The sequence below is a fragment of the Grampus griseus genome (assembly GCF_964374135.1).
Source record: "Grampus griseus genome assembly, chromosome: 21".
NCBI classification, from domain to species: domain Eukaryota; kingdom Metazoa; phylum Chordata; class Mammalia; order Artiodactyla; family Delphinidae; genus Grampus; species Grampus griseus.
Genome location: NC_139015.1, coordinates 9,297,538 through 9,325,297, shown reverse-complemented (window position 1 = coordinate 9,325,297; position 27,760 = coordinate 9,297,538). Strand labels below are relative to the sequence as shown.

General features: G+C 38.1%; 1 protein-coding gene across 1 annotated transcript in view; it reads right to left on the bottom strand.

Annotated features, from left to right (window-relative positions):
* Window positions 1-27,760, bottom strand: part of CSMD1 (CUB and Sushi multiple domains 1) — a gene marked incomplete at its 3' end in the record, with an annotated part of 1,748,580 nt that overhangs the window by 303,202 nt on the left and 1,417,618 nt on the right. The window contains exons 13-18 of the mRNA XM_082680517.1: window positions 25,018-25,200; window positions 23,085-23,411; window positions 21,909-22,103; window positions 17,918-18,056; window positions 14,799-14,986; window positions 7,020-7,208 (exon numbers count right to left, since the gene is read on the bottom strand). Of these exons, the coding sequence (XP_082536643.1) occupies window positions 7,020-7,208; window positions 14,799-14,986; window positions 17,918-18,056; window positions 21,909-22,103; window positions 23,085-23,411; window positions 25,018-25,200 (1,221 nt within the window). The remainder of the gene's footprint in view (window positions 1-7,019; window positions 7,209-14,798; window positions 14,987-17,917; window positions 18,057-21,908; window positions 22,104-23,084; window positions 23,412-25,017; window positions 25,201-27,760) is intronic.

Sequence of the window (27,760 nt, the reverse complement as noted above, 5' to 3'; positions counted from 1 at the left end):
CCACAGAGCTTCCCTGCCCCTTCCACCATGAGATGACTCACTGAGAAGATGGCTGTCTGCAACCCAAGAAGGGCCCTCCCAAAAAGTCAGTCATGCTGGCACTCTGAACTTGGAGTACCACCATCCACAACAGTGAGAGATAAGTTCTGTTGTTTGTAAGCCTCTCAGTCTGTAGCATGTGGTTATAGCAGTCCAAATGAACTAAGACTATATATGATTAGATTAGATTATACATCTTAAAGTTAAACTTTATGGAACTGCAAATAAGGAGAAATGGATGTCAGGAAAGTTAGTAGTGCTGGCGACTTGGAGCAATTCCAGAAGAATTCTGGTGAAGGCTGAGGGCAACCTGGCCTTGGCGGATGAGGGTGACTCAGGTAATGAAACGCCCAGGTTGCTGGCTAGACGGAAGTAGAAAATAATCTTGGATAGCTATTAAAATATTTAAACAAAGTGAGTTGCCAGTGTTAAATCAAGAATACACAGAGAGTATTTTAACATGTATATGTTGTTCTCTTTTGAGAAGAATCCATTCAAAGTCAAAATGAAAAATCTCAGATGGGTCAGGATAAGACTCTCACTTTACCTGTCAGTTTTCTTCACCAAATCAAGAATCTAGCTAATTTGATGACTGGTGTGTTTTCTATGATGAACTAGGTGCCATTTCCCACCTCTGTAGAGTGGTGGAGTCATGATCAGAGGACTTTACATTTTCAATCTCTCCAGCTCAGGCTGAAAAGTTTGCAATGAAAATCACTGGAGAAGCCTCATTTTAGTAGACGCTCAACTGGCCTACCTCAAATTCAAGTTGTAAAAAAGAGAGCAGCTGATATGTGCTCTACTTCTAAATTCCATTTTTAGCTCTAGTCCAAAAAGAACAATTAAAACTGCACAATAACATCCAATGAAGCCATGCGTTTGTATATAATGTAAATATTTCAATAGAATTAGTCATATGATTAACTTATCACAAATTTTAGATTAAGTGATATATTGATTGATGTTCAGTTATGTGTGAATAACACTGAAGTATTTTAAGGGTTAGGCCCTTACCATACTTAGTGTTCTTAGTACAACTGTTGTTAATAAAGAAGTCTAAATAAGGAGTAAATATTTTGGTATAGTACTGATATTTATGACATTCTCGAGTTTTACAAATTTTTCATTAGTCCAGTAGCTAGTAGCCTTCTGACACTCTCTAGTAGTCATAAGCATGAACTGTATTTACTTTTTTATTATTAGAGTTCTAATACAAAAATAAAACAGGTAATAAGAATTCAAATAACACCATAAAATGGAGAGCTAAAAAAGTCTCTCTTCATTCTCCCCGATAGCCTACTAATCTCCCCAAAGGAAAGCATTATAGTTATAACTTTAGAATATCTATTTCCAGTCACTTTCTATGCATATACTGTGAGTGTGTCTGTAATTACTTATGTGTACATGCTCATATACATGACACACATTGTTCTGTGACTTGCTTTTTCTTTCCTTCAAAGAGTGTTATTATTTAAGTTCCTAGTAATAGTGTATAATGAACATGCAGATCCCTAATCCCACAATGATATAGTAATAGAGTAATATGACCTTTCTACTTTTTTTGCAAATGCAACAGGGGAGGAAAACTATTGTGTTTTATTTGCATTTTGCTGATTCCTAGTCAGAATGGGCATACTTTAAACCATTTTTTGACCTTTTGTGTACTTCTGTGAATCGCCTATGTGTGTGTTTCCCCCATAGACCTCTTGCTTTGTTTGTGTTGTTGTTCTTCTCCCATTCATTTACAGGACACAGTTATTTAGAATCATATTACATGGACAGTGCAATTATTTTCTGTAATCTGACCCTTTTCTTTTACCTTTTAAAAATTTTAATGGAACTTTTAATTTGTATATAGTGAAATGTAAATGGTTTTTATTATTTCTATATTTCTTTAGAAGGTTTTCCAAGAATTAAAAAGTAAAATTTCTCAAGGAACAAACAAAAGGACAAACCAATGACTCATGCTTATATAGTCACTTGTGTGACAAAATAGTGCATCAGAGAAGAGACAGTATGATCTTTCCAATAAATAACACTGTCTCAACTGGAAAGCCCTACTGGGGAAAAAAAATGGATCTAGACACTACGTATTAACTTAACAAAAAATTAGATGGATTTAAAGTATATATTTGAAATTTAAAATAAATTAGTGTTTGCTTTCAGGGGTGATGAAAACGTTCTTAATCACAGTGATGGTTTCATGGATGTATACATACCTCAGAACATATTAAATTTTTAACATTAAACAGGCAGTTTATAGAATTTTAATTATATCTCAATAAAGCTTTAAAAGTTTTAAAGTTTTCTGAAAGAAAACAATAGAATATCATTATGACGCTGCAGGTAGCAAGGCTTCTTAAACACTACCTGTAAAGCACCAACCACCAATGAATTCACTGAACAATTAGACTACTTTAAAATGAAAACATTCTATTCATCAAAAAGAGACCAAGATCCATCTACGTCTCTACCAATGACCCAATTTCATTCCTTTTTATGGCTAATATTCCATTGTATATATGTACCATATCTTCTTTATCCATTCATCTGTCAATGGACATTTAGGTTGCTTCCATAACCTGGCTATACTGTAAATAGTGTTGCAATGAACATTCAGGCGCATGTGTCTTTTTGAATTATGGTTTTCTCAGGTTATATGCCCAGTAGTGGGATTGCTGGGTCATAACTTAGAGACTGTCATACAGAGGGAAGTAAGTCAGAGAGAGAAAAACAAATATCGTATATTAATGCATATATGTGTAATCTAGAAAAACGGTACAGATGAACCTGTTTGCAAGGCAGAAATAGAGACAGACATAGAGAACAAATGTATGGACACCAAGGGGGGAAAGGGGAGGTGGGATAAATTGGGAGATAGGGATTGACATATATACAGTAATATGTATAAAATAGATAACTAATGAGAACCTGCTATATATAGCACAGGGAACTCTACTTAATGCTCTGTGGTGACCTAAATGGGAAGGAAATCCAAAAAAGAGGGGATACGTGTATACATATAACTGATTCACTTTGCTGTACAGCAGAAACTAACACAACATTGTAAAGCAACTACACCCCAATAAAAAGATTTTAAAAATTTAAAAACAGAGATCAAGAAGAGGAGGAAGACAGAGACAGAGTGAGAGAAAACATTCACAATGCGTCGATCCAACAAAGGAGTGGTCTCCAAATATACAAACAATGCTTACAATTCAATAAGAAAAAGGTATGTGACCCAGTATAAATAGGAGGAAAAAACAAGTGTTTCGCGGAGGAGGCTATTCCCTTGGCCAAAAAAGCATGAAAGGGTGCTCAAAATAACTCAAATTTCATACAGAGTATCATGGAATAAAACATGGTGGTATATTTATACAATAAAACATAGATGACGAGAATGAAGGAAGTGCAGCTAAATGTCATGACTTGGATGATGTCACAAGTGTATGACTGAGTGGAAGAAGCGGGACACAGCAAAGTACACATCCTGTATGATTTCCTTTACATAGAATCTTTAGAGCATCAAGGGAGCAGTAGCCTTTGTAGGGCAGTGACTGGGAGGGGACTCCTGGGGTGCTGGTCACGTTCATCTACTGATCTGTGTGGTCTTGATCTTATACAGATGTGTTTCTTGTGGGAAAACTCACTGAGCTTATATTTGTGTAAATAAATAAATATTCAATAAAAGGTTGTCTTAATAATATTTGACTAATTGTCACATAATGATTTGAAGTTTTGAATCTTTGTTTCTATCTTTAATGTGTAACTTTGATTTACTTTTTTAACATTTTAAACCCCACTCAGATATCCCATTTGACCAACATTATTTATTAAATATGTCATCCCCTCTCGCTGATTTGGAATAATTTTCATAAATTAAGTTCCTATATGGGCACAGATACGTTACTAGGATCCCTATGCTGTATCATTAATCTGTTTCTGTATTTCTGCACTGATTTCATATTGTTTTAATCAATCACTAATTTTCAGTATTCTTTGATACTAGGTGGTGTAGCCCTTCCTTATCTTTCTTAAAAATATGCATTTCTTAGCTGTTTGCAGCCTTTACCCTTCTGGATTAATTTTTAAATGTCTATAAATTTCTACAAAAAACCCAAATTAATTTTAATTAGATTTGATTGAACTTTAAACTCTATTTGTAGAAAATCTGTACATTTAAATTTCATTCTTCCCATGTAGAAACATAATATGTATTTACATTTCTAGGTTATTCTTTTGTATTATATTGTAACTTTCTAATTTTTAAAAAATATAAGCCTTCATATTTCTTGTTAGATATATTCCTGGCAGTTTTTAGGGTTTTATTTTCTATATATGTATTTTATTATACTTCTAATATGTTATGTTCTTTGTGGAAATATACTGATTTATGTTTATCCTGAATGCAGTCACATACTGAACCCTTATTATTGCTAATGGTTATATTCTCTTTCTAACATTTATCATTCATATAATTTTCTTAAATTACTGTCTTAGTTAAGATCTTCTGGGCAATGTCAAATAACATTTCTGACACTGAGAAAGTTGTTCTGTTCTTGAATTTCGTGGGACTTTTTGTAATAGTTTACTATTAAGTATGATATTTTCTATAGGTAGATTCATTTATATTATGGTTCTCTATATATTTGTTAAGGTGATATATTATTTTAGAGTTTATTTAAGGTCTAATATAAAAAAGAATGCAAATAAGGAGACACATCTTCCTAGAATAATTTACTCATAACTACTGTCTGCAAGTCTTCATCCCTTTTCACCTGCTTTGAAGGAAGCAGTTGGCTCTGATACATCCTCATGTATGGCAAACGTGGGGCCAAGGTGCTTGTGGTCCACGTTGTAGTTATGCACCTATGTACACCTGGGCAATTTCTGCCACTTTCTTTCATTGAAATATTGAATTGAATATAAGGGGAATTAGGAATATACCTTTTAAAATATGTTTTGATTTAACTATAGTTGATTTACAATACTGTGTTAGTTTCAGGTGTATAGCTTCAGATTCTTTTTCCATTATGATTTATTGCAAGATATTGAATATAGTTCTCTATGCTATACAGTAAATCCTTCCCCTTGTTTTTTATCTATTTTATATATAGTGGTGTGTATCTGTTAATCCCATACTCCTAATTTATCCCTTGCCCTTCCCCTTTTCCCTTTGGTAACTATAAGTTTGTTTTCTATGTCTGTGAGTCTGTTTCTGTTTTGTAAAGTTGATTTGTATCAATTTTCAAGATTCCACATATCAGTGATATGATATTTTCTTTCTCTGCCTGACTTACTTCACTTAGTATGACAGTCTCTAGATCCACCGATGTTGCTGCAAATGGCAATATTGCACTCTTTTTTATGGCTGAGTAGTAAGGAATATACCTTTTGACAATCCTCTACATTTCTACAGGCTGCCCTGCTACAATACATATTTCTATATTAACAGCTCATTTGAGATTGGTAAATAGAAAAGTGGTGTCAACATAATATGACAATTATTTGGGTTCTTACAACATTCTCCCCAGGCAAATACTGGAGTTGATACAGTAGAGTTATAACCTATGGCAGGAAAAGAAAAATGTCTCAGCTTATCTTCTGCACAAAACTGGAACTCTTTCAGATCCCTATTAAGGAAAGTAAAAGTAGGCACATGCACCTAGGGGTCCCTCCCCAGCAGGGCTCACCCCTTGCCTCACATAGCTAATGCTTCACGTCAGGTTGCATCTCCTTCTGTGGCTTCTGATATGCTGGCCCCATAGATGGAGAGCTCAACCTGCATCTGCTTCTGCCCAGAGGGCAGTGTTCCACTCTCCTGGTTTTGTGGATTCTTCATTCTTCTTGAGACACCCTCCAACCACCGTGTGCTGTCCACCTGCACTTTGCAGTCTTTCTCCCAAAGTACCAGTTATTGTTTGGGTTAATACTCTGGTGACAAAGGTCAAAGGTCTTGAGTGGTCTGTAGCCAAGCATAATTGTCCCATTAAACCCTGTTATTTTTGGTGAATCATTTTGAAGAAGTCAAGGTTTTTCATGAATATATCAATATATCATCTTTGAGTGGAAATGCCTAAAGTCTATAAAAAGTAATGGAAATGGAAATATATATAATATTTATATGGAAATATATATAAGAATGTATATCTATTATATATATAAAACAGATATATTTTATATATATTTATATATGTATATTCTTCATGGCCTTTGGTCATGAATATAACCACGTGGTTATATTCATGGCCAAAGGCAAAATCCCTGACACTGTCGCAAATGATCACAAGTAACATATTCGTCCATCTTGCTATAACTATAAACTGCATAGTGTAAAGCTGCATAATACAGTAACACACAATCAACAAGAATGTTATTCATTTTGAGATTTCCAAAAGCAGATCTGTGCAGACAGGGGAAGTGGGTGGTATCTCACACACACACATACACACACACACACACACACACACACACAAAACCACTCGGGGGGATCTCCAGAGGAAAGACTTCCCACAGCCCTGGGGAAGAGCTCTGCCTTAGGGAAGAGTCAGTGGCAACACAGTCCAGGTGTGCAGAGCTGGAGCAAGTTGTCTGATGCCTGGACCGGTTCACAGGAAAATCAGGTCTGACAGGGTGGAACATGCATACTCATGATGCTGTCTCACGTAGTCTTCAATAAACACCGTGGGTAAGGATGTGTGCATCACTAAGCTCTACAAGCTTGAGTGTCTGGGGATGAAACTGAAGGCCAGCCCATAATTTATGTTCTTCATTTCTAAACAGAAGCTCTGCTTCATAGAGAAGATTTGCCAGGTAAACTTCACATGCTAAATGGCCGTATTTTTAAGGTGTACAAGCTTTCAAATAGAAGGCCCACTTCAGTCATATCCTACCACCCCACGAAACACATGCCACCCAGACTGTTTAAAGAATCGCTATGCACGTCTTCCGGGTTTGCTGCTGTGCCGAGCTCCACCTACCGTCACAGCTGGGCAATGCATGGCTCCACTGGTGGTTCCGCTCACAGACCAGGGGCTCGTCGTCACTCAGTGTATAGCCTGGATTGCAGCTGAAGGTCACTGTGGACTGGATGCCAAAGTGACTGCCGTGCCGATGCCCATTCACAGGGATCCCCGGGTCAAGGCAAGAGTCCGACTCCAGAGTCACACCTGGATGCACAGAAAAAACCATCAGACACGGATCTTCCTGGGTTTTAGAAAAATATATTTGGGCCATAATACATACAAAATATCCCCAGACATCATCAGACCTGGAAAATCATGCAAGTGAATCGATAATCCATTCATGTGAAAACCAATACATTTTCAAGTACTGGGCCCTGTTTTTTTTGTAGAAAGATGTATATCATTAAACTTAGCTACAGATGATAGCTAAGTAGTGCCAATCTTGAATAATTTGCTGACCTCCCTGAATTTTACCTTTTTTCATTTGAAAAGCAATGAACTGTACTAAATAAAGTCGAAGTTTTTCTGTTTTCTATCTCCACCCCTCCCCCTCCCCTTTCCTTTTATATTTGATATACCAAATAGATTTTGGCAGTCATACTTCAGCTTTCATATATTTGCATACATCCACCCAAGCCCATACACATAATGCAAATTAAAACTACACTGGAGTTAATTTTCTAAAATTGCATTTCCACATTTCTTTTTTCTTTTAGATTTGTACTTAAGTCAGCCACTTTCAAGATGGCTACAATTAGCCTTTGCTAAAAGATGTTAAAAAGTAAAGTGCTATATAAAGTTAAGTAATGATGATCATGTCATTACAAGAGTTTCTTTTCTCTGTCTCTAACATTTCTCTTTATTTATAGAATAATATATATTTTAAAAGATGAGGAAAAATGGGAATAAGGGAAGAGAATATCATTGTGATGTTTAGGAATGCAAACGTTAAAAAAAAGACTTGCTGTTGCTATACATAACTCTCAGTAAGATTCAAAACACTGAAATTATGACTTGAAGTATTAAGCAAAAATATTAAAGTATTACCAATATTCAGACTGTTTACTCCCCTAAAATGATATTTGGGATAATATTTCTGATCACTATATATGTTTTACCAAAGTTTGAGTGATGTATCTTATGAATATACCTTCCCTCATTAAGTCAAATACATGAAGTACAACTAAGGGGTGAGTTTCTTTTTTTTTTTTTTGCGGTACGCGGGCCTCTCACTGCTGTGGCCCCTCCCGTTGCGGAGCACAGGCTCCGGCCGCGCAGGCTCAGTGGCCATGGCTCACAGGCCTAGCCGCTCCGCGGCATGTGGGATCTTCCCAGACCGGGGCACGAACCCGTGTCCCCTGCATCGGCAGGCGGAGGGGTGAGTTTCTTAAATAAGAAGTGATGTGATTTCTTCTTTAGTGCAGCAACATGTGATCCAATAGGACAGAAACACAAGTAGGATGGCTGAGCCACATTCAAAAATATTCAGTAAGAAATGTGATTTCCAAGACTAGTATAGCTCCTAGGAGGTGACCTTTAAACTCTTGGGATTTGCTGAGTGGTGGGAGTGTCTGTTATTCACCGTGGGCCCCTGGGACCACACCTAATCGTTTATATTCAGCAGGTTGCTCAAGTGGGGTGCCTTGAGGCAACATGGTTTCAGTCTAACCAACAGGGACAGGGGCAGGTAAAGACTTAGTTCAACCATATGGGGCAATGATTCAATCCATGACGCTTATGTAATGAAATGTCGATAAAATCTCTGGACACAGAGGCTCAGATGAGCTTCCCAGGTTGGCAGTAAGCTGTGCATATGTCAGAAGTCATGGGTGGGAGGAGGTGACACTGTCCATGACTCAACGAGGACAAGACGCCTGGAAGCTCTGAGTTCGGACCAATCTCAGGGTCTCCCCTCTGTGCCTCTTCCTTCAGCTGGTTCTCATTTGTATCCTTTCCAGTGACAAATGTGACTGTGAGTATAGCAGCTTTCAGTGAGCTCACTGAGTCCTTCTGTCGAATTATCAAACCTGAGGGTCATTTTGGGAACTCCTAGAACTTGCATCTGGTTTCAGAATTGGCAGAAAGAGCAAACTTTGCACCTCACAGGTTAACAGACAGCAGAAAAGACTATCATAGTGAAGTTTTCCAAAGGAAAAAATAAATAAAACAATGAAAAGAGAAAGAGGCAAAGTGAATAAAAAATATAGCATCATTTTTCCCAAGAATTTTTTCTTAAAAATTAGTCATTCTAATATCGCAAAACTAACACACACCTATTACCTTAACAACAGGATATAACTGTCCTGACTTCTTGCAAAGTATGCCAACAAATGCATGCATGCCTTACACCCCTTCCTGAGCTGCAGATATACCAAAAGCAGCATGGCCATCGTTTGCCCCAAGATCCAACACCTACCCTGCTCCTCCCTCTTTGCACACGCACACACACACACACACACACACACACCACACATTCCCCTTCTAAGGGAGTGTTTATGAGTTTTCACAACATGCCCAGAGCTTGTACACAGCAATGCCCTGAACACAGCAGGTACATAATAACAGGCTGATTGGTTTTGTAGCCTCAAGATCAATAGCAGAATTTCCTAAAAAGAAGAATCTCTGACAAAGAAATGAATTGGTATCCAGGGTCCTGAAAAACCAGCCAACTAAATTATTCCATTTCATCAAATGACGTCCTGTGATCACTAGACGGTACAGTCACTGCACTGCAGTGAATAACAATAAAAGAAATTACTATTTTAGACAATGTGCGAATGCTGTGTTAATTAGTGTCCATAATGAAATTCATAAATTGTAAGGAAATACAAAATGTGTAGGGAAAATAGAGAAACATATCAGAGGAAACCAAAGCATACAAATTTAAATTTAGAATTCTTTACATGTAAAACTGAACTAATAAATAAGTAAAATCATTAAAGTCATAACCGCTTGTTCATACCAACTACACGCCATTATTTATTCATTCATTTATTTTTACAATATAATGGGTGCAAATATTGAGTTTGGAAACGAGCAGATATTGTGATCCTTGGCCCTCCCATTTATTAGACAGGAAAGTCCCCGTGGGGATGACTCCTGAGTGGAACATTTGGGTCAGTGGATCCTATTGGAGCTGTGAATATATTTACACTCTGTACCAACTGTTTCTTTCTTGAAACTTACCGCAGCTCTGAATTTTTTGACATACATGATATAAATATACTTCCTTTCATTTGGCTTTTGTCAAATAAGTGACTGAACAAATTTGCTGCTCGCTGAATGAAGGAAGACGGCTGCTGTGAAACTGTCCATGTCAGATCACATTTACACGTTTGATGTCGGTAAAGTGCCGCTCAGCTCTCTGTTTCCTCAAAGTCCGAGTCCAAGGAAGAGAACGCGTGGTCTCTGGGTATCTTTTACCTGCCACGCTTTAGTGCAGGCACTTTTCACAGCCTGCTGAAGGCTTTGAAATAGTGGTTACACTCCCTACTTTACAGATGAAGAAACTGGCTAAGAAATTAAGTAAATTTGTCAAGTTAATTATTGACTGAAATTCAAACCTAAGTCCTTGAATGTTTTTCTCTCTTCCTCTGTCTCCTGTGTGTGTATGTGCATGTGTGTGTCTGTGTGTGTGTGTGCTGTACCTAATTTGCAGTTGTATTGCATTTATTACCATTACATCTTAACCAGTCTCCCTTTCTGGTTATAAGAAAGGTCACTTAATCAAAGAAAACTAATCTACCCACACACACACCACAAAATACACACTGCTTACCACAAATTTTTTAAAAAATTGCACAGTATATGAATTGCATAGTAGGATATATATATTTACATTTAGTAAATCTTGCTTCTTTCTAGAAACATTATTAAAAAGCATTTCTAAGAAGTGTGCTAAAATTAAATGGAAAATCTCCATATACTTAAGATATCCATTTATTTTTCACTTTTTAGCATTTTATTTTTCAATTCCCTATACAATTATGATGATTTTAAAGTGTGGTTCAAAGCTGTCTCTACAAACAAACAGAACAAATGATTATTCTGGGAGATAATGCAATTACTATTATATGAATAAACTGTGCCACATTCCTTATAAGGAATAAAGTAATGAAAGCACAGACTGTAAATGGACATTATATTTACGAGAGCAACGATTCCTAAAACTTAGTACAAGAGTAGAACTACAACCCTGGGTATGCTTTTAGGAATAAACCTTGAAAAACTGGCTCAACCCTTCTGCCCTACAGTTCAGAAAGAGCTGAAATGAATGTCGTTTACAGCGGCTCACATTATTTTATGGAACCACTACAAAAATAAGCAAAACTTGAGTGGAGTGTGGTCACCCCTGCAAGGCTCTCTGTCTGTAGAGTAGATTGCCATGTGCCCATCTGGGCATGAGGTGGGGTCACTAACATTTTTTTAAAGCAAGAAAGGTTTACAGTGTCAGCCATTCTTGATGAAAGACAAAAGGGAGATGGGCTATTTTATGATTTTTAAATGGCATAAAAATTTGATGTAAACCATTCTTAGGTCATGGGCAACCCACTCTTTAAAAATGTGTCAGATGAGCAGGTGTAATTATTTTTCTAGTGTCTGTATATTGGATTCTGAACACATTTCCTCAAAGGGTACTAGAAATGGTCAAAATGACAAAGGGGTTGGTAAGGTATGTCAATCCCATGTTTTTCTCCTCTCTCTCTCTCTCTGTCTCTCTCTGTGCTTCTCTCCTGGTCCTTTACTCTTCCATTACCTCTGTTGTCCCTCTGCACCTACCTGCAGGTCCCCTCCACCTGGAGCCCGTGCGGCAGGCAGCACATGCCATGGCCTGCCTGGGCTGCCTCAGACACCCACTGCCACCTACACGCCACCGCCCTCAGGATCACCTTGAGGACTCACTCAAAGGTCCAGAATTCTGACGTGCTCAACTTTAATATCTGGAATTCGAGCTTAGGAATCTCCATTTCACTAGGACCCCCAGGTGAAGACTAGCGCACAGCAGTGTTTGAGAAAAACTGCTCCTTCGGCAGGCTTCGTACCCAGGACGTGGGTGTGAGTTGGGCACGGGGCTCCCGTAAAGTGTCTGCCCCAGTAGCGGCAGGCACGCCCTAGGACGCCGGGCTGGCAGCCTGGGCCCTGGTCAGCTGCAAAGGCCGCAGGTGCCTGTGGCAACAGCCCCGACAGCCACTGCGCTGAAGGCCAGGCCTTTCCTGGCTCTGCTTCCCATTAAAGTGCCAGGTCCTGCATCGCACTGGCTTCTGCTCACTTCCCGTTTCTCCTCGAATTCTTCACCAGAGATAAGTAAATTGAGGCGATAACAAGTCAAGCTTCAGTGTGACTTCCTTCCTGGTGATTGTTCCCCAATATCCTGTCAATGCTCTCACCCACAGACTGCATCAGGAATGTCTGGGGCCTGGGTCTTCTGGAAGGGTCACCGGGTGTCCACAAATGAGAGCGGATGAATGTCCAGAACAAGGTCCCCTCTAAGGCAGAGCTGTGGACAGTCTGATGCTGTAGGAACCTTGCCCATCTTGTCCTCTGCCCTCATCCAGAACTACAGAGCCAGCCCCAGCTTTTCCAGGAAAGAAGGAGGGAGAAGAATTCCAGGCTCCAAGGGATCAGACATTTAAGACACTCGCACAGTTATCCTCCAAACACACCAGCTGGGGGTTTGTTTTTGCCTCCTTTTACTGATGAAAAGAAGGGAAAATGGCAAAAAGCACTGTCCTCTGAGGATCACTGGGTTATACCATGTCTTACTCAGACTCATGTCCATTTTCAAATATAGGATAAATAAAAAGAACCCTGAAACATAATGCAGTCAGTCTTTTCAGTTTATAATGATTATTGTTAGAATTATCTACTCAATAAATTTATATTATATTATATTATATTATATTATATAATGGTGACAATCTAAATAGGAACTTGTGACTGACTTTCCCTGATTTTCCAGAAATCATGAATAAGAACAACCCACTTATATAAATGAGGCAGAGAAGCAAATGACATTAGTTTCTACTACCTACATATGGGCTTTAGAACTTGTTTCTTCAAAAGGGACTAGAAATAGGCAAAATAATCTGTGGTATGCAAATAAGAGAGAGAGAACATAGAATACTCTGTTCTAGTGTTTGTTAGCACCTAAAACTATCTATTCTCTTAAGTTTCACCCAACTCTATATCCAAAGGCCAACCTATTGTATGTAGCTTTAAGAAAAATGTGCAGGATGGGGTGGAGAGAATACATCTTAGCAGATCAATGCTGAGGAGTTGTACAAATTCAGATGACTGTAATGTGTACACATCTTCACTCCAAAGAGAAGTGATAACTTAAAGGAATGTTAAGAAAGGAATGAAATACAGAAGTTTCTGCTTCTTAAAATGTACAAGTTTAAAAATATGTAACTTTGAAATAAATTATGTATATATACAAAGCATAATAACTTTGAATTAAATCTGAAATTAATCTTTAAATCATTAATAATCAATTTTCTCGTTATCAGAATACAAGTCTAATACAATTCCATTTTTAATCAAAAAGTACACATAACCTTATATGTGTATTTGCATATATATGTTTGCATATAATTATATAGATAAGCATGTAAAAAAGAGAAATATACACAACAGGTTATTAATTTTAGTTGTTGGATAGGGTTTGGGTAAGATTAACATGAGTAGCAGCGGGCAATGTGGGGAAAGGAAGGAAAGAAAAAGAAAAAAAGATGAAAAATTCAGCATGTTAGATATGGCCCCATTCATGCATTTATAAGATTATATGTATTTTTACAACAACATTAAAACTTTGTTTAGTTTATTTTAGGAAAGATTCTGAAAAAGAACAACCTTAAAAATCCTAAAAAAATAAAGGATTTATTCCTTCAGATTCCATATTGAGCTACTCTGATGCATCTTCTTTCATTCCACTCTGGAAGCGAAGAATTTTCAGTGAACGGAAGAATTACTGTTTTTTAAATTGACTAGCATTAGAAATGCATTCCCAGGCTGAACTGCACTCTACTCCATTCCAGAAGCACCCCTGCATAAATATTACTATCAAATGATATAATCTCTCGATCTCCTAATTTCAGAAGCTAAAGCTAAGAGCCAAATTTGGACAGATGGAAACAAAAATGGGAAGGAATTGGGATTGCTTTGCAAAATACACTGCATTATGATATTTTAGCAATTGTGTTTAAATATGTCTAATAATTGTTCTTCAACATTTTTAACAGTTGTTAATAATAACAACAGGTATTTGTCATTTAGTAAAAGTTCAAACGAGTTTTAATTCCTTCTCTCTTAGTTACAGTCTCTCTGCTGACTGAAACAGGCACATGTATACTCACAAATAAGTACCACAACTGCCCTAACCATTTTTCTAACAAAATATATTGCTCAGGAGATATAATTTTAGTGACATGCCCTGTAGCTCTTTTGGCCAACAGGTATATTTTCTAATAGTAGAAATTTATTATTACATCGTGCAGTAAATGAACACGTTTCACTGTTTTAATTAGTTTATTATTTTACTTTATAATAAACGAATATGTCTTCTTTTTGAGTCGTAAAGTAGAAATCCCCAAGGCTCTCTGTCCTTAATAAGAGAAAGTCTTGACGATGGCACAGTGCAGTGTGCACAGAGGCGGGAAGAACTGCTGTTTTTTACATTGACTAGCATTAGAAATGCATTCCCAGCACATCTCCTGCTACGTGACACAATGAGACCACGTGTGTGGAACTCAACCCGACAATCGGGCACAGCCCTGGGGAGGGAGGACCACTTACTCTCGTAGCGGATGAGGAAGCCCACGCTGGACCGGCTATTGTCTGTGGTGAAGAGGAGGTACATGAAGTTCCCTGTGCTGATGAGGAACTGAGGCGCCTGTGTGCCGTGGTACTCCCCGATCAGCGGGGACGAGCTGGCTGGCCCGTCTCTGACCTCCAGGGTGTCATAATTAACTTCTGTCTGGAATCTGTGGGCAAGCGTATCCAGTCAGAAGAGAGATGCAGAGCTGCATTAACGTACAGACATCCTGTAATATCATTCACTTACTAAAAACCCAAGTACAGCAAGGGACATAAAATAGATACAGAGACACGTACATATGTTTTGAAGACTTGAGCACGTGTAGTATTTGAGGACAGTACTTATTTCTGGGGGGAAGACTCACCCCCACATCCCTCCCTCTGACTCAATACTCCATCCAGTAGCATCACAGACAGAAACGGGGGTAGTGACTCAGCTCTAAAATAAAAATACTGTGAGCCAGTAGATAGAGAAGCGCCAGTTAGTGTAAGTCAATCATGGCACATTTTCAAACTGTTTTTCATGATCCCAAGTGTAACATGATTATGGATTTCTTAAAATGAGCATATTGAAGTGACATGATCTCCTAAAGGAAAAGGGTAAATCAAAATACATGACAATACTTTAAATACCTTTCCTGAAACAAAAAATTCTGTGCCTTTTCAAGCTCCATTAACTTGTGTGACAGTGGGAGAGCACGGGCACATTACTGCTTCAGAAACCAAATACTACTTCAATGATCTGAAAAGGTTAGAACAGCTTCCAAAAAGTGCTTAACTTTTCTTCCAAGAAGGACTTATGCTTCCAGATCATCTGGTCTGATATTATATTTATATACAGTTGCAGCTACTTGGGTGCTCTTTGATGAAATGGAGGTACCATTCCAGGCACTGAGATAACTTTGTAAATAGGCCCATCTCGTCCTCAAAGAGCTAAAGCAGTTTCCAAGTGTCTGGCATGGCTCTCAGGCAGCAGCTCAACTGACTGGAGCCTCTGATCCATCAGTGACTCTCAGACAGAGAATTCCAGGGTAGCCTGTGCTGTGGGTCTCCAGGGTCTGCAACATATGCTGCTGATGGGGAGGAAGAGGAAGGAACAGAGTGGCTGTCTGAGATTCCCGGCACAGAGCAATGAAAAAAGATGCTGAAATCAAAGGGCCCTGCCCTGTTTATCATTAAATCACATACTCCTCTTAGTGCAAATGCACAACAATGATATATTCTTGCAACTAACTTAGAATGGTCCCTGACCCTCTATCTTCCGTAAAGGGGAATTCAAACAACTGGTGTAGCGTGTGGCTAGGTCAGAATACAGCCACAGGCTGGACATTTGGGGTGGGATAGGGCAGCTTTGTCTTTTACTATTAAAAATGTTCTCTAAAGATGCTATGACTTCACAGTTATCTCAGTGCACATTCAAGAAGTCTAGATAAGCATGGAATAAATCTCATTTGAAGTATCTGCACTGAAGTTTTCACATCTTTCATCTTTAGAGACAGCCAGGACTGACAGAGGGCATGCCTCAAGAGCTGGACGATTTCCAGGGTAACCTCAGAAAGAAAAATATAAATGCTTTTCATCATTTGGCAACCTAGCACACAATGTGTAACAATAACATCAGTATGGAATTTAAAATTTGTTTGTGCAAACACATCCTTTATTAGGATGTCAGCTCACAGCTCAAGGTATAAACCAATACACTATTGAAGGGTGGTGTACTATGTCCAGGGTAATAATCACTAGTGTCTGAAAATATCAGAAATGTTGGTACTTACAAATGGAATTTAGCAAATACCGCAGTTCAATAGTATCGAAAAGACAAGATTGAGAAAAATTGAGTATTTTTGTTCAGGCAACTGAAAATGGAATGCTAATAACTTCTGCCAAACCAGAATGTAAAATCACTATTTTTACTAAATGATTTAAGTTTGTTGTGCTGCTGGAAATCAGGATGTGTTTCTTCTTTTTTCCCTCTCAATACTAGAAAGTGTAAAAATTAATAAGAAACCAAACAATTTACTTAATATTTATAAAGGTTTTTTTTCCCAGTGACTAAGATTATATGCAAGAATCCATTCTCCAATATAATGAACACATAAAGCAATTTTTTCTTTTCTTCTGAGAGATTATCCTACTGGAGTTATAATTATCCTATCAGATATAATAATATCAATAATAACTTCAAATACAAATAATCACTAAGTGATAACATAATTCCTGCTAAAAACCTTTCCTGTATGGATGTTGTCATTGAGAATTAGAAAATTAGTTAAAAAATAATATAATAATGTACATCTATCTTGAGACATTATAGTATTCTGAATACTAGAACCCCAAACTCAGTCTAGTTAAGAAGGTCATTGTTAGAGAAAGCCCAATTTGCTCAGATATTAATTAACCTTGAAACACTAAACAAAGATGCTTCCTTGGAGTTTAAAGCATGTGGGTCCCTTCCAAAGTATTTTTGGTTCTTAATCTTCAAACTGATTGTTGAGACAATCTGGACAATATTTGATCATGGAGAATTCAAATAGCATGCTTCTTTTTTCTTAGATTATCAAATACATTATCAAACAGCTAAGCCAAATACCACTGCAGTGACGGAACCACTCGTAGCTAATTAACAGGTAATGAATCTGCTGCACACAGGCTGTTGCCAGCTCTGCAACCCCAAACCGCCCTTCAGTCCCCAGAGCCATCCCCAGAGTGGGAGAACTCTTTTCCTGTGCTTTCTAGAAATACGTAAGGGATCAAAAGGCTCTATTTGCAATCAAACACCAAGCAGAATTTATTCTAGCCTCAGGTCCAAAATCCAGAGGTGGACTCAAGGGCCGGCGACTGTGAGTTCTGGGAATGCTTGTCTGGGCCACCATGCCCTCAACCATGTCTGCAGAGGGGCTGTAGCCATGGGCTTAGAAGATAAAATTCCAGAAGAACAGAATTCATCAAGCAAGCGCCTATTTCCTTTTAAGTGAACTCCTTTGGGGGAACCAATGAAAAACTGTCATCTTTCTAAGATTTAAGATCCATTTAAATAAAAACATTGGGCATGCATGGGTCATCAGGTCCAAATTAAGGAAAACAAAGTTTTTTCTTACCTATCAAAAGTTATTTTGATAGAGTGTCCTGGTTTTGCTTCAATTATCCATTCACAATTTAAGGAATCTTTGTAATACCCTGGCCATCCCGGGGGCAAAATGACTCCACTTGAAGCTGTCAGATGTCCACCACAAGGGGCTGAAAGATGATGCAGGGTATAAACAGGTCAAATTATATATATGGACCATGGCAGCACCTCAGTTACTTCAGGAATTCGCTTCTGTGTTCATGGACTTAATGGTTTCTAGTGTTCAAGCAAAAGTTATTCCCAAGTAAATTAACAATATTGAAAGCAGAGCACATATATTCCACACCTGGGCATTTATCATCAACCTGCAGCAAAGTTCCTCCCATCTAATAATGGTAATAATGGCACAGTCTAAGTGAGTGGTGTCTGCCAGACGACTTCCAGGAATTATCACGTTCAACCATCACAACGAAGTCACGAGGTGCGAATTCCACTGATACCCACATTTTACATGTATTCAGATGTCAACAAACGTCTATTGATACACAAACTTAAAATTACCTCACATCTAAAATTAAACTACTCTGTGGTGTGTGATTGTGGGTATGTTTTAAAATATGTGTACGTGTTTATTCACTTTGGGCTGTGTTCATTTTATTAAAATAATTTGCCACATACATCTTACTAAATTGCTGGTGATTGTTAGAAAACAAAAAAATAAATAAATAAAATTCGATAAACGTGAACGAGTGTGCATCAATCCTTTTGAAGTGTTGGGTAACAGTCATCCATAATTATATAGACAAAAGGGAGTTTGAGGAAAGTATGTGCCTGGCGCTCAGTAAAAGTGAGTACGCATTTCTGTAAAATGTACAGAAAATTTAAAATAATAACATATTTAACATGTTTCTGCCTAGCCACATACATTTTTCAGATTTTATTTATTTTTTTCTCAAAGTTCTTTGCCATCTTTGTAATCACTTTTGTGAATCTACAGATATCAAATAAAACATGAAAATGTTCCTAGTTAAAAAAATATTTTTGGAAAAATATCCTTTTATGGAAAAAATAGCAATATGCATTAAAATGCTGGAAAAATTTATAAAATTTTACACAAATTTTGATGTTAGAAAAAAACTGACACAGAGGAATCTATAGAAATAATTATAGTAGCTTCATTTGTAATAGAAAAAAAGAAACGAAAAAAGAAAAGTAAAAAATTTATGAAAAGAACATGACTACATATTTAGAATGTCACACATACGTTTGAAGTGATATTTTGAAATGTTGTTAAAATGATAAAATCTTTGCAATTGAATTTTTTTTTTTTGGCAGTATGAGGGCCTCTCACTGCTGTGGCCTCTCCCGTTGCGGAGCACAGGCTCCGGACGCGCAGGCTCAGCAGCCATGGCTCACAGGCCCAGCTGCTCCACGGCATGTGGGATCTTCCCGGACCAGGGCTCGAACCCGTGTCCCCTGCATTGGCAGGCGGATTCTTAACCACTGAGCCACCAGGGAAGCCCTAAAATAAGTCCTTCTTGAATATACATTTTGTCTATAGCTTTATTTTTAATGCAATTATCTGGCTTGGGTATATCACACTGAAACTGGCTTTATAAAATGTGATATAGGAGTTAGTGCCTCTTTTCCATTATCTGGGACCATGTTCCCAATGCTAAAATTCTCTGAACTTGAAAGACAACTTCCTTGTGCATGCCTCTGGTGCCTGTGTCTTTTTCAGTCTTTAATCTTCTTTCTAATTTCTTTTTATGGTACTTTGTTTATTCACATTTTGTACTTTTTATTGCATCACTTTGGGTAATTTATATTTTGCTAGGAAATCACCAATTTTCTTTGAACTTTAAAATTTGTTGCCATAGAGATGTGTTCTTGTACAGTAATTTTTCCCTCAAGATAACTTGTGTTTTTTAATGACACTGATCTATGCTGAAGCATAGAGGCAGGTTAAATGTAGAACAAATAAAGAGAGAAAAATCTTTCCCTTAGTAATTGATTTTCTAAGTACAAGTAAACTTCAACAATCTAATTCACCATTAACCAGTCCTTGTGCTAAGGGTTTGTTTTGCTGTTAACAACCCATAGCTGTGGTTTGCCTTGAAATTCATCTGAAGGTCTCTTCCAAACAGTGAGAGAACTGCCTGCTCCCATTTAATGTGGTACTTTCTCCTTTTGTCTGACTCTATGGGAACCCTCACCTGCCACCTCCCGGTGCCCTTTCTTTCCCCAACTGCACGGAGAAACCTACCTGCCCTGCAGCTTACACCTATCTGCACACAGCCCACTGCAGGTAAGCACACCAGTGGCAGCGAAAACCGTGGCAGACAGAACAGAGACTAGACAGTATTGCTTGTTTTGAGCTTCTTTCTTGTAAAATTATTCACGCTTCAAAGTCAGAAGCGAAACGCTTGGCTGAAGCAGTATCTGCAAACATATTTATTCCTGCCCTGTTATCAGTACCATTTATCTGAGAACCCTGATTGTATTGTTTACTTATTTATAAAGGATAATAACCTAGCCATTTATTAACATTGATAAAATGTAAAATATACAGAAGCATACATTTAGAATGTGATCAAAATAAATTAAAAAAGGAAAGTCCTACTGCTGTGCTCTTGCCCTTCAATTTAGCAAGGTTCCACTCCCGGGTGGTGCCCACAGTCCAGCAAATCATTTTTAACAATTTATGAAACTGTGGAAATGAGAAACATCGTTCTGTAAATTTAGCAGCATCAGCCAATGATGATTTAAAATAATGCTGATCCTTGAACTAATGAGGAATAACTTTGGAGGTAGAGCTGAGGGCAGAACAAGGAGGTGAGGCAGAGCCCCACTGCCCGTGTGGGTTAGCAAGCAGGGAAGGAGGAGGGAGGGATGAATAGGTGGAGCACAGGGGATTTTAGGGCCGTGAAAACACCCAGTGTGACACTGTAATGGTGGATACATGTCATGTACATTTGCCCAAGCCCAAAGAACGGCCAATCCCAAGAGGGAGCCCTAATGGAAACTGCGGACTCAGGGTAATGGTGACGTGTCACCATATGTCTATCGGTTGTAACAGGCGTACAATCTGGCGTGGGATGTTTGATAATGGGGGCAGCTGTGCATATATGGGGGGCGGGGGTGTGTGGGAAATCTCTGTATCTTCCACTCAATTTTGTTGTAAACCTAAAACTGCTCTAAAAAATGTCTACTTTTTAAAAAGTATCTGTATTTCTTCGGCACTTACTAGAGATACTTTTTAAAAAGGCCTTTCTTAGCTCATTACACTTGGACCATTCTGATAGGGAGAGTATGAGTTTACATTCTAAGTAAATTTTTTTTTTTACCTGAGTAAACATCAAAGGTAATATCCTTAATTTTTTCCCTTTTGGTTTTCTTACATACATAACCAGAGTGGAAATGTCAAGAAGAAAATTAGTTAGGCAGTATTTATGTCAGCTACACTAAGGGCAACAAAATAGTTAACTAAAAGCTACATTGTTGTTATAGGTTGAACTACGCACTCCCCCACGACATTCTGGATTCCTAATCCCAGCACCTCAGAATGTGACCTTATTTGGAAATAAGGGTACTGCAGACATAATTAGTTAAGATGAGATCATTAGACTGGGCTCTAGTCCAATATGACTGGTGTCCTTAGAAAGAGGGGAAATTTGGACACAGACACATTCTCACGTGAAGAAAACGGGGATGATGATTCTATAAGCCAAGAAACTCTGAAGACTGCCAGCAAACCCACCAGAAGCTGGGAGAGGGGTCTGGAACACAGCTCTCCCTTACAGCCTCAGAAGGAACCAGTCCTTCCGACACCTCGATCTTGGACTTCCGGCCTCTAGAGCTGGGATAGAATAAATTTCTGTTGTTAAAGCCACCAGTTTGTGGTACTTGGTACGGCAGCCCTAGGAAACCAATACTGTTGATTGTTTGTCTGCTTGTCTGTTTTTTAAATTAGATGTACCATTTCAAAGGAAAATAACTGGCAAACAATAGAGGACCCGCACCTTCACAGCGGGGGACGGTGGAGCTCCAGACTACATTCCCATCCTGCAGGATGCAGGTGATGGACTCCGACCCCTGGGTTTTGACAAAGCCATCATCACAGTGGAAAGAGACCGAACTCCCAAGCAGGAACCTGTCACCAAAACGCCGTCCATTTATGGGAATGCCTGGATCGTGGCACTCGTTTTGACCAAATGCTGAAAAGAAAAAGAAAAAAGACTAGAATAAAAAATACTTCAATGTTAATTATGAGTATTAAAACAGAAGAAAACAAAACCACTTATAAAGCAATTTATTTTCCCAAATTTCAGTTATATCTTCATAGATAAATAAACATATTCAATAAACAGAATACTGATGACTAGAGAGAGAGAAAGAGATGTGTAGAGAGATATCACTATCATCTACACAGCATTTCACAGTTTGAAAGCACTTTTTCACTAAGAAAAGCAGAGATGAGATACGTAGGTGATAAAAAAGGTTTTCGGTTCTGACATATCTAGATTAGCATCCTGGGTCTTGTGTTTACTACCTGTCCCTGGGCAGATTACTCTCGTGATCTGAGCCTAGTTATCTTTATTTACAGAATGAGGAATCTGAAGCTTCTATTCCAGAGTGCCAGCAATGTTAAATGAAATAATTCCTGTCAAATCATAAGCACAGCACCTAAGAGAAGTAGGCAGTCAGTAAATTATAACTTATAACTCCTATTTAACATTATTATCTTACTTTATTCCCGCAACAATGCAATTTAAGCAGATGTTCTTAAATATAATCTCTAATGCAAATGAGAAATCTGAGGCAAAGAAAAGTTAGCCATCTTATCCAAATTAACTAAGTATATCCAAGTGCAGGTGTTCTAATCCATGGCTCCTGACCCCAAACGCCTCAGTCCTTTTTACTATTCTATTTTGTTGCATGGAGGACACATGGGTGGATGGATGGATGGATGGATGGAAAACCAGAGAGAGAGAAGACCTGTGATCCAGTCCTCACTATAGGGGTGAGCAGGACACTAACCTAGACGGAGTGAGGTATTTTCTAGGTTCTCAGGATAATGCTATATAATTTTACAAACTGTAATTATGAAACCCCTGGAGTATCAGCCTTGACATTGGGCTTCACACACGTGAGAACCAGGGGAGAAGTGGACATGGGGCAGGTGCGGGCGCACTTACTGGTGTAGGTGATGTTGAAGCCTCTGCCGGTGGTAGAGTGATCCGACTGGAACTCTAGGCGAACGACGTGCCCACTGCTGGCCAGCTGGGAGGGCACCTCGTTGCCAGAGAAAGTGCCCAGCACGGTTATATCCGAAATCCCGTCATCTTTGACTGCAAGGAAGTCAAACTGAGGCTCCACATCGAAGTCATTAAAGATGAGGTGAATTCTGCTGCCAGGCTCAGAGATGATCAACCAGACGCAGTTCATGTTGTTACCATACTCCTCTGGATAATTTGGTGAGAGGATAATTCCTGATGATGCCGTAAAGTTGAAGAAACAGGAAACTGTGAAGACACAGATAAATTTTCAAACAATTTTGCCCATATCCAAAGGACTGGCTACATGCGAAGGACTTGGGGAAAATCCATACCTACAGTTACCTAGGATCGTCCAACTGTTTTTAAATGGGTGATCCTGGACCATAACATTTTCTCTTTCCCAAGTTGTCAATAGAATACGTTCAATATATAGAACAACTAGAGCCTATACATAATAAAGTGCAAGCTTGATTCAAAAATGATCCTATCAAGTTGACTGAAATTTGTGGCAAATATTAAAATTTCTAGTTGCAACTTTATGCCTTCAGAAGAGCAAATATTAATATGAAAAAGTATGCCTGTGTCATAAGAACAATTTCCAGAAAACAGTATTGGTTCTAGTCAGTTTTCTACGATAACTTTTCATTTTAAATTTTGTGTTTGCCTTTAAAGTGCATTTTTTCAAGTTAATTTTTAAATTATTTATAGGGTAACAATGATTAAATAATAACTTGGAAAATCAGACTGTGTCCTGGGTGGATAATATAAAAATCTGTTGGAATACTTAATGTGTACTCAAAAGTCAGTAATATATATTCACATATATACATATATTATATATTATATATGTGAATATATATAAATATATTATTATATTTATATAATATAATATATAATATTATATATAATATATAATATATATATAAATATATAATATTTATATAAATATTTATATAAATATATATATAAATATAATATATAAATATATATAAATATATAATATATTATTATAATATAATATAATATAATACAATATATATATATATAATTTAATATATAAATATATAATATTTATATAAATATTTATATAAATATATTTATATAAATATAAATATAAATATATATAAATATATAAATATATTTATATAAATATAAATATATAATATTTATATAAATATAAATATATAATATTTATATAATATAATATATAATATTATTATATATGTGAATATATATATATAAAGCATTTATATATATGTATATATTACACATATATGAATACATATTCTTCAGTTTTTGGAGGGAACATCTATTGGACTTATTTCTAGGGTGTGGATATGCTTACTATTCCACATAATTTCATATGTGTTCCCAGTCATTGCTATATTTAGTTACAAAACAATCCTGCTTTTCAATTGGCTATTAAGTCCTTCTTTTCTACTTGTTAAAACACTTATGAGGAAGCAGGCAGTTCTGTCATTGAAATGCAAAGTGACAGCATGGCCCATGCTCACAACTTGTCTTAAGTGTCACAGGACATTATTGGGTTGTAAAGACCCCGGGCTCTACTGATGGCTCAATCAGCCCTTCTGGATGGAAGTGATGCTCTGTTAGGATCTTTCTAGTGGAAAGCTCTCAGTGAGTTAATCTATCTAGTAGTAAGAACATCACTGATTGGTTTTAAGTAAGTGAAGAAAGCATGAGAGCTAGTGTCTGAGAAGCCCTGGCTGTTTCTGGTCAATGTCATGCTCCCAAGCGATGCTGAGAGCTGCCCGCCCTCAGCACCCGCCCTGCTTCTCTCCCCCTCTCAAGGCAGCCTCGGAATAGACCCAGGACCAGGCTCAGTACTCACATACACAGCTGGGCTTGTTGCCAGACCACTGGTTGTTCTGCTGACATGTGATAACTCTCTCCCCCACCAGCTCGAAGGCTGCCTGGCATTCGAAGGTGAGGGAGTCTCCGTGGAGAAAACTGCTGCCTGTCCGCTTCCCATAGGCAGGGATACCTGGGTCCCCACATCCTCCCTTCTCAATTTCTGAAAATGGGAAAGACAAATGAACCATTAAAAAGGTACGCAATTAACATTTTTTAACAATTTTGAAAATGAACAGTGGTTTATTTTTGCATTGTTTCTGTAAACAGTTTCAAAAGGATACTCAATTCATCTAACATTTATTTACAAAAGCGAGAAAAATGTGTACTTTAAATTTAAGAGAAAGGTATTTAACTTACTGTCTTTTAAGGGATACACAAGGCTACACAGATGTGTTGACAATGCAAATGTTACAATTAATAGACGTTTCTTCCTGGTCTACACCCTTCCTGCATGTTACCTACAATTGCTACCATTAAAATGTAAACACCAATTTTGTTTTAATTGATGTGTTTTTTAATGTAAGCCATATAAGATAGTTCATTTCCTACTGAATATTTAAGTCTATATATCCATTTGAATATTCTTTCCCTTCAATTGATGTTAAAACTCATTTATGAAACAAAACAAGTATATTCATGGTCTTCAGATGAAAAGAAAATATGCAGCATCAAGCCTCTTTTCATTATAAAATTGTAATGAAATGTGGATACAAATACACCAAAATTATAGATACATTTCAACTTTGCTCTGTCATGTTAACGACACAGAATGTATTAACTAAAATATGTTATTCATTTATTCATACAAAAAATATTCTTTGAGGGCCAACTGTGAGTCAGGTTCTGTTCTACGTAAGACGGTTAGTGGACAAACAAGACTAAATTCCTGCAGGCATGGGGCTTACATTATATGGAGGTAAACAGTAACAATTTTTGAGATGATGAAGGGTAGTTTGAAGTGAAATGCAGGAGGCTGAAGGGTTGGGTGGAGAAGGACACACGGCCGCTGTGCTCAGGACCTGCAGGGAGATGGGAGGGAAGAGGTGGCTTGCAGAGGAAGGGAGGGACTGGTCCAGAGCAGCCTGTGGGGTTTTTTTTTGGGAAGCAGATGTTGCAGGGATTTCAGGTGATACATGATGTGATCTGATACATGATGTGATACAAGTTCAGAAGACCCTCTGCAGGGCTGGGGAGCAGACGCAGAAGAGTGAGTGTCCACAGTTCAGGACGGTTTCTCTGGGTACGGCTCACAGAGGTGTGTCTCGGTCATCCTTCCCAGATTCTTCACAGGTTTGCACCTCATCATTTGCCGCGACCAAGAGCAAATTCAAACGTCGGTTTTATTAGCAACCTAAACGCTTTCTGATCAAGTTCTCATTTTTTGGAATGTCTGTGGAAGTGACTATGAGCTGAATTTCCGGGTGGTTTTCAGGCACGTGCCTGCCATGTGGGGAACCTATACGAGCCCAGAGATTGACCCAGAGATAGCTTATTCTCCTCAAGAGGAGAAACTTTACTTTCGAGCGTTCAGGAATTTCAAAGTGAAATCAGCTTGTAATATTATGGTGCTGAACCTTCAACATGTAGGATATTACCACTTCTGTTTTCTTAGCAAACTAGCAAATGAAACACAAAACAAAACAGAACCAGGTACTGTGTACAGACAGGTTCATCGCACTCTCCTGATGGCTCAGGTATCAAATAAAGAAGACAACCCTAACAGTAACATTTATACAGGAGCTAAAATGTTCCCAGATGCAACACAGGCCCAAAAAGCCTCAGAGAATACTCTTCCTTAAGGACGGGCCTTGGAGTTCAAGTTGTTGAACTTGAGTTGAACAGAGCTGGGAATGTATCTACTTGAATTTAACACTTGGGATGCCTTGAACCAAATTTCTTTGACTGAAATAAACAAAGGCAATTCAGACCAATGGCTTATAACAGAAAAGACCTTGCATTTGGTGTGGCCTGTCAGTTGGGTAGGGGGGCAGGAGTCCAGGGTCCTGACCAAGGACACAGCTTTGAGGGCAGGAATGGGAACACCAGACTTGGTTTTGAGATTCCCAGGCTCTGCTGGACCACCAGGTGCAATTCAGTCTTGAAAAGTTTCCATTTTCACTCCCTCAGTTTACTGTTTTCTACCTCACAGGCGACTATGAGAGCTAAACTGTATAATTCACATTAGTCCCTGGCATATAGGGCTCAAAATATTAGCCACTACTATGATTATTAGCAAACCTTAGACTTCTAGAAGTTTCTTTTTGCCTCTGTGATGCTAAAGTTCATAACTTTTTATAATGAAATACATTACGGCATTTTGGGGAATACTGTTTTCTACATTAATTGAGTCAGGGAACTCCTGACTTTGCAGAGTGCTCTGAAATAAACTGGGTGTAGATACACAGGGTGGATGTGGATGAGGGTCTTTCCGCTTCCCATGCTGAGGGTCTAGAGCATCCAGTGGTCCTTCATCTCCACTAAAGATGCTGGTTTTCCCTGATGCAAGGCCAGGGCTGGCTGAGCAGAACCTGTTGTCTGGCACGTCTGTTACTAGGAGTTCGGCATGGACTAGTGAGAGAGGTATCAGTATCAGTAGGTCCGCATGTGTGAGCCTGACCTACTCATCACCCAGAGAATATGAACGTGTCCCACAATTAGGCCAGTGAATCATTCGGGCAGCTTTTTTGGACATTCTGCATTCGTGACCCCTACACATGAGC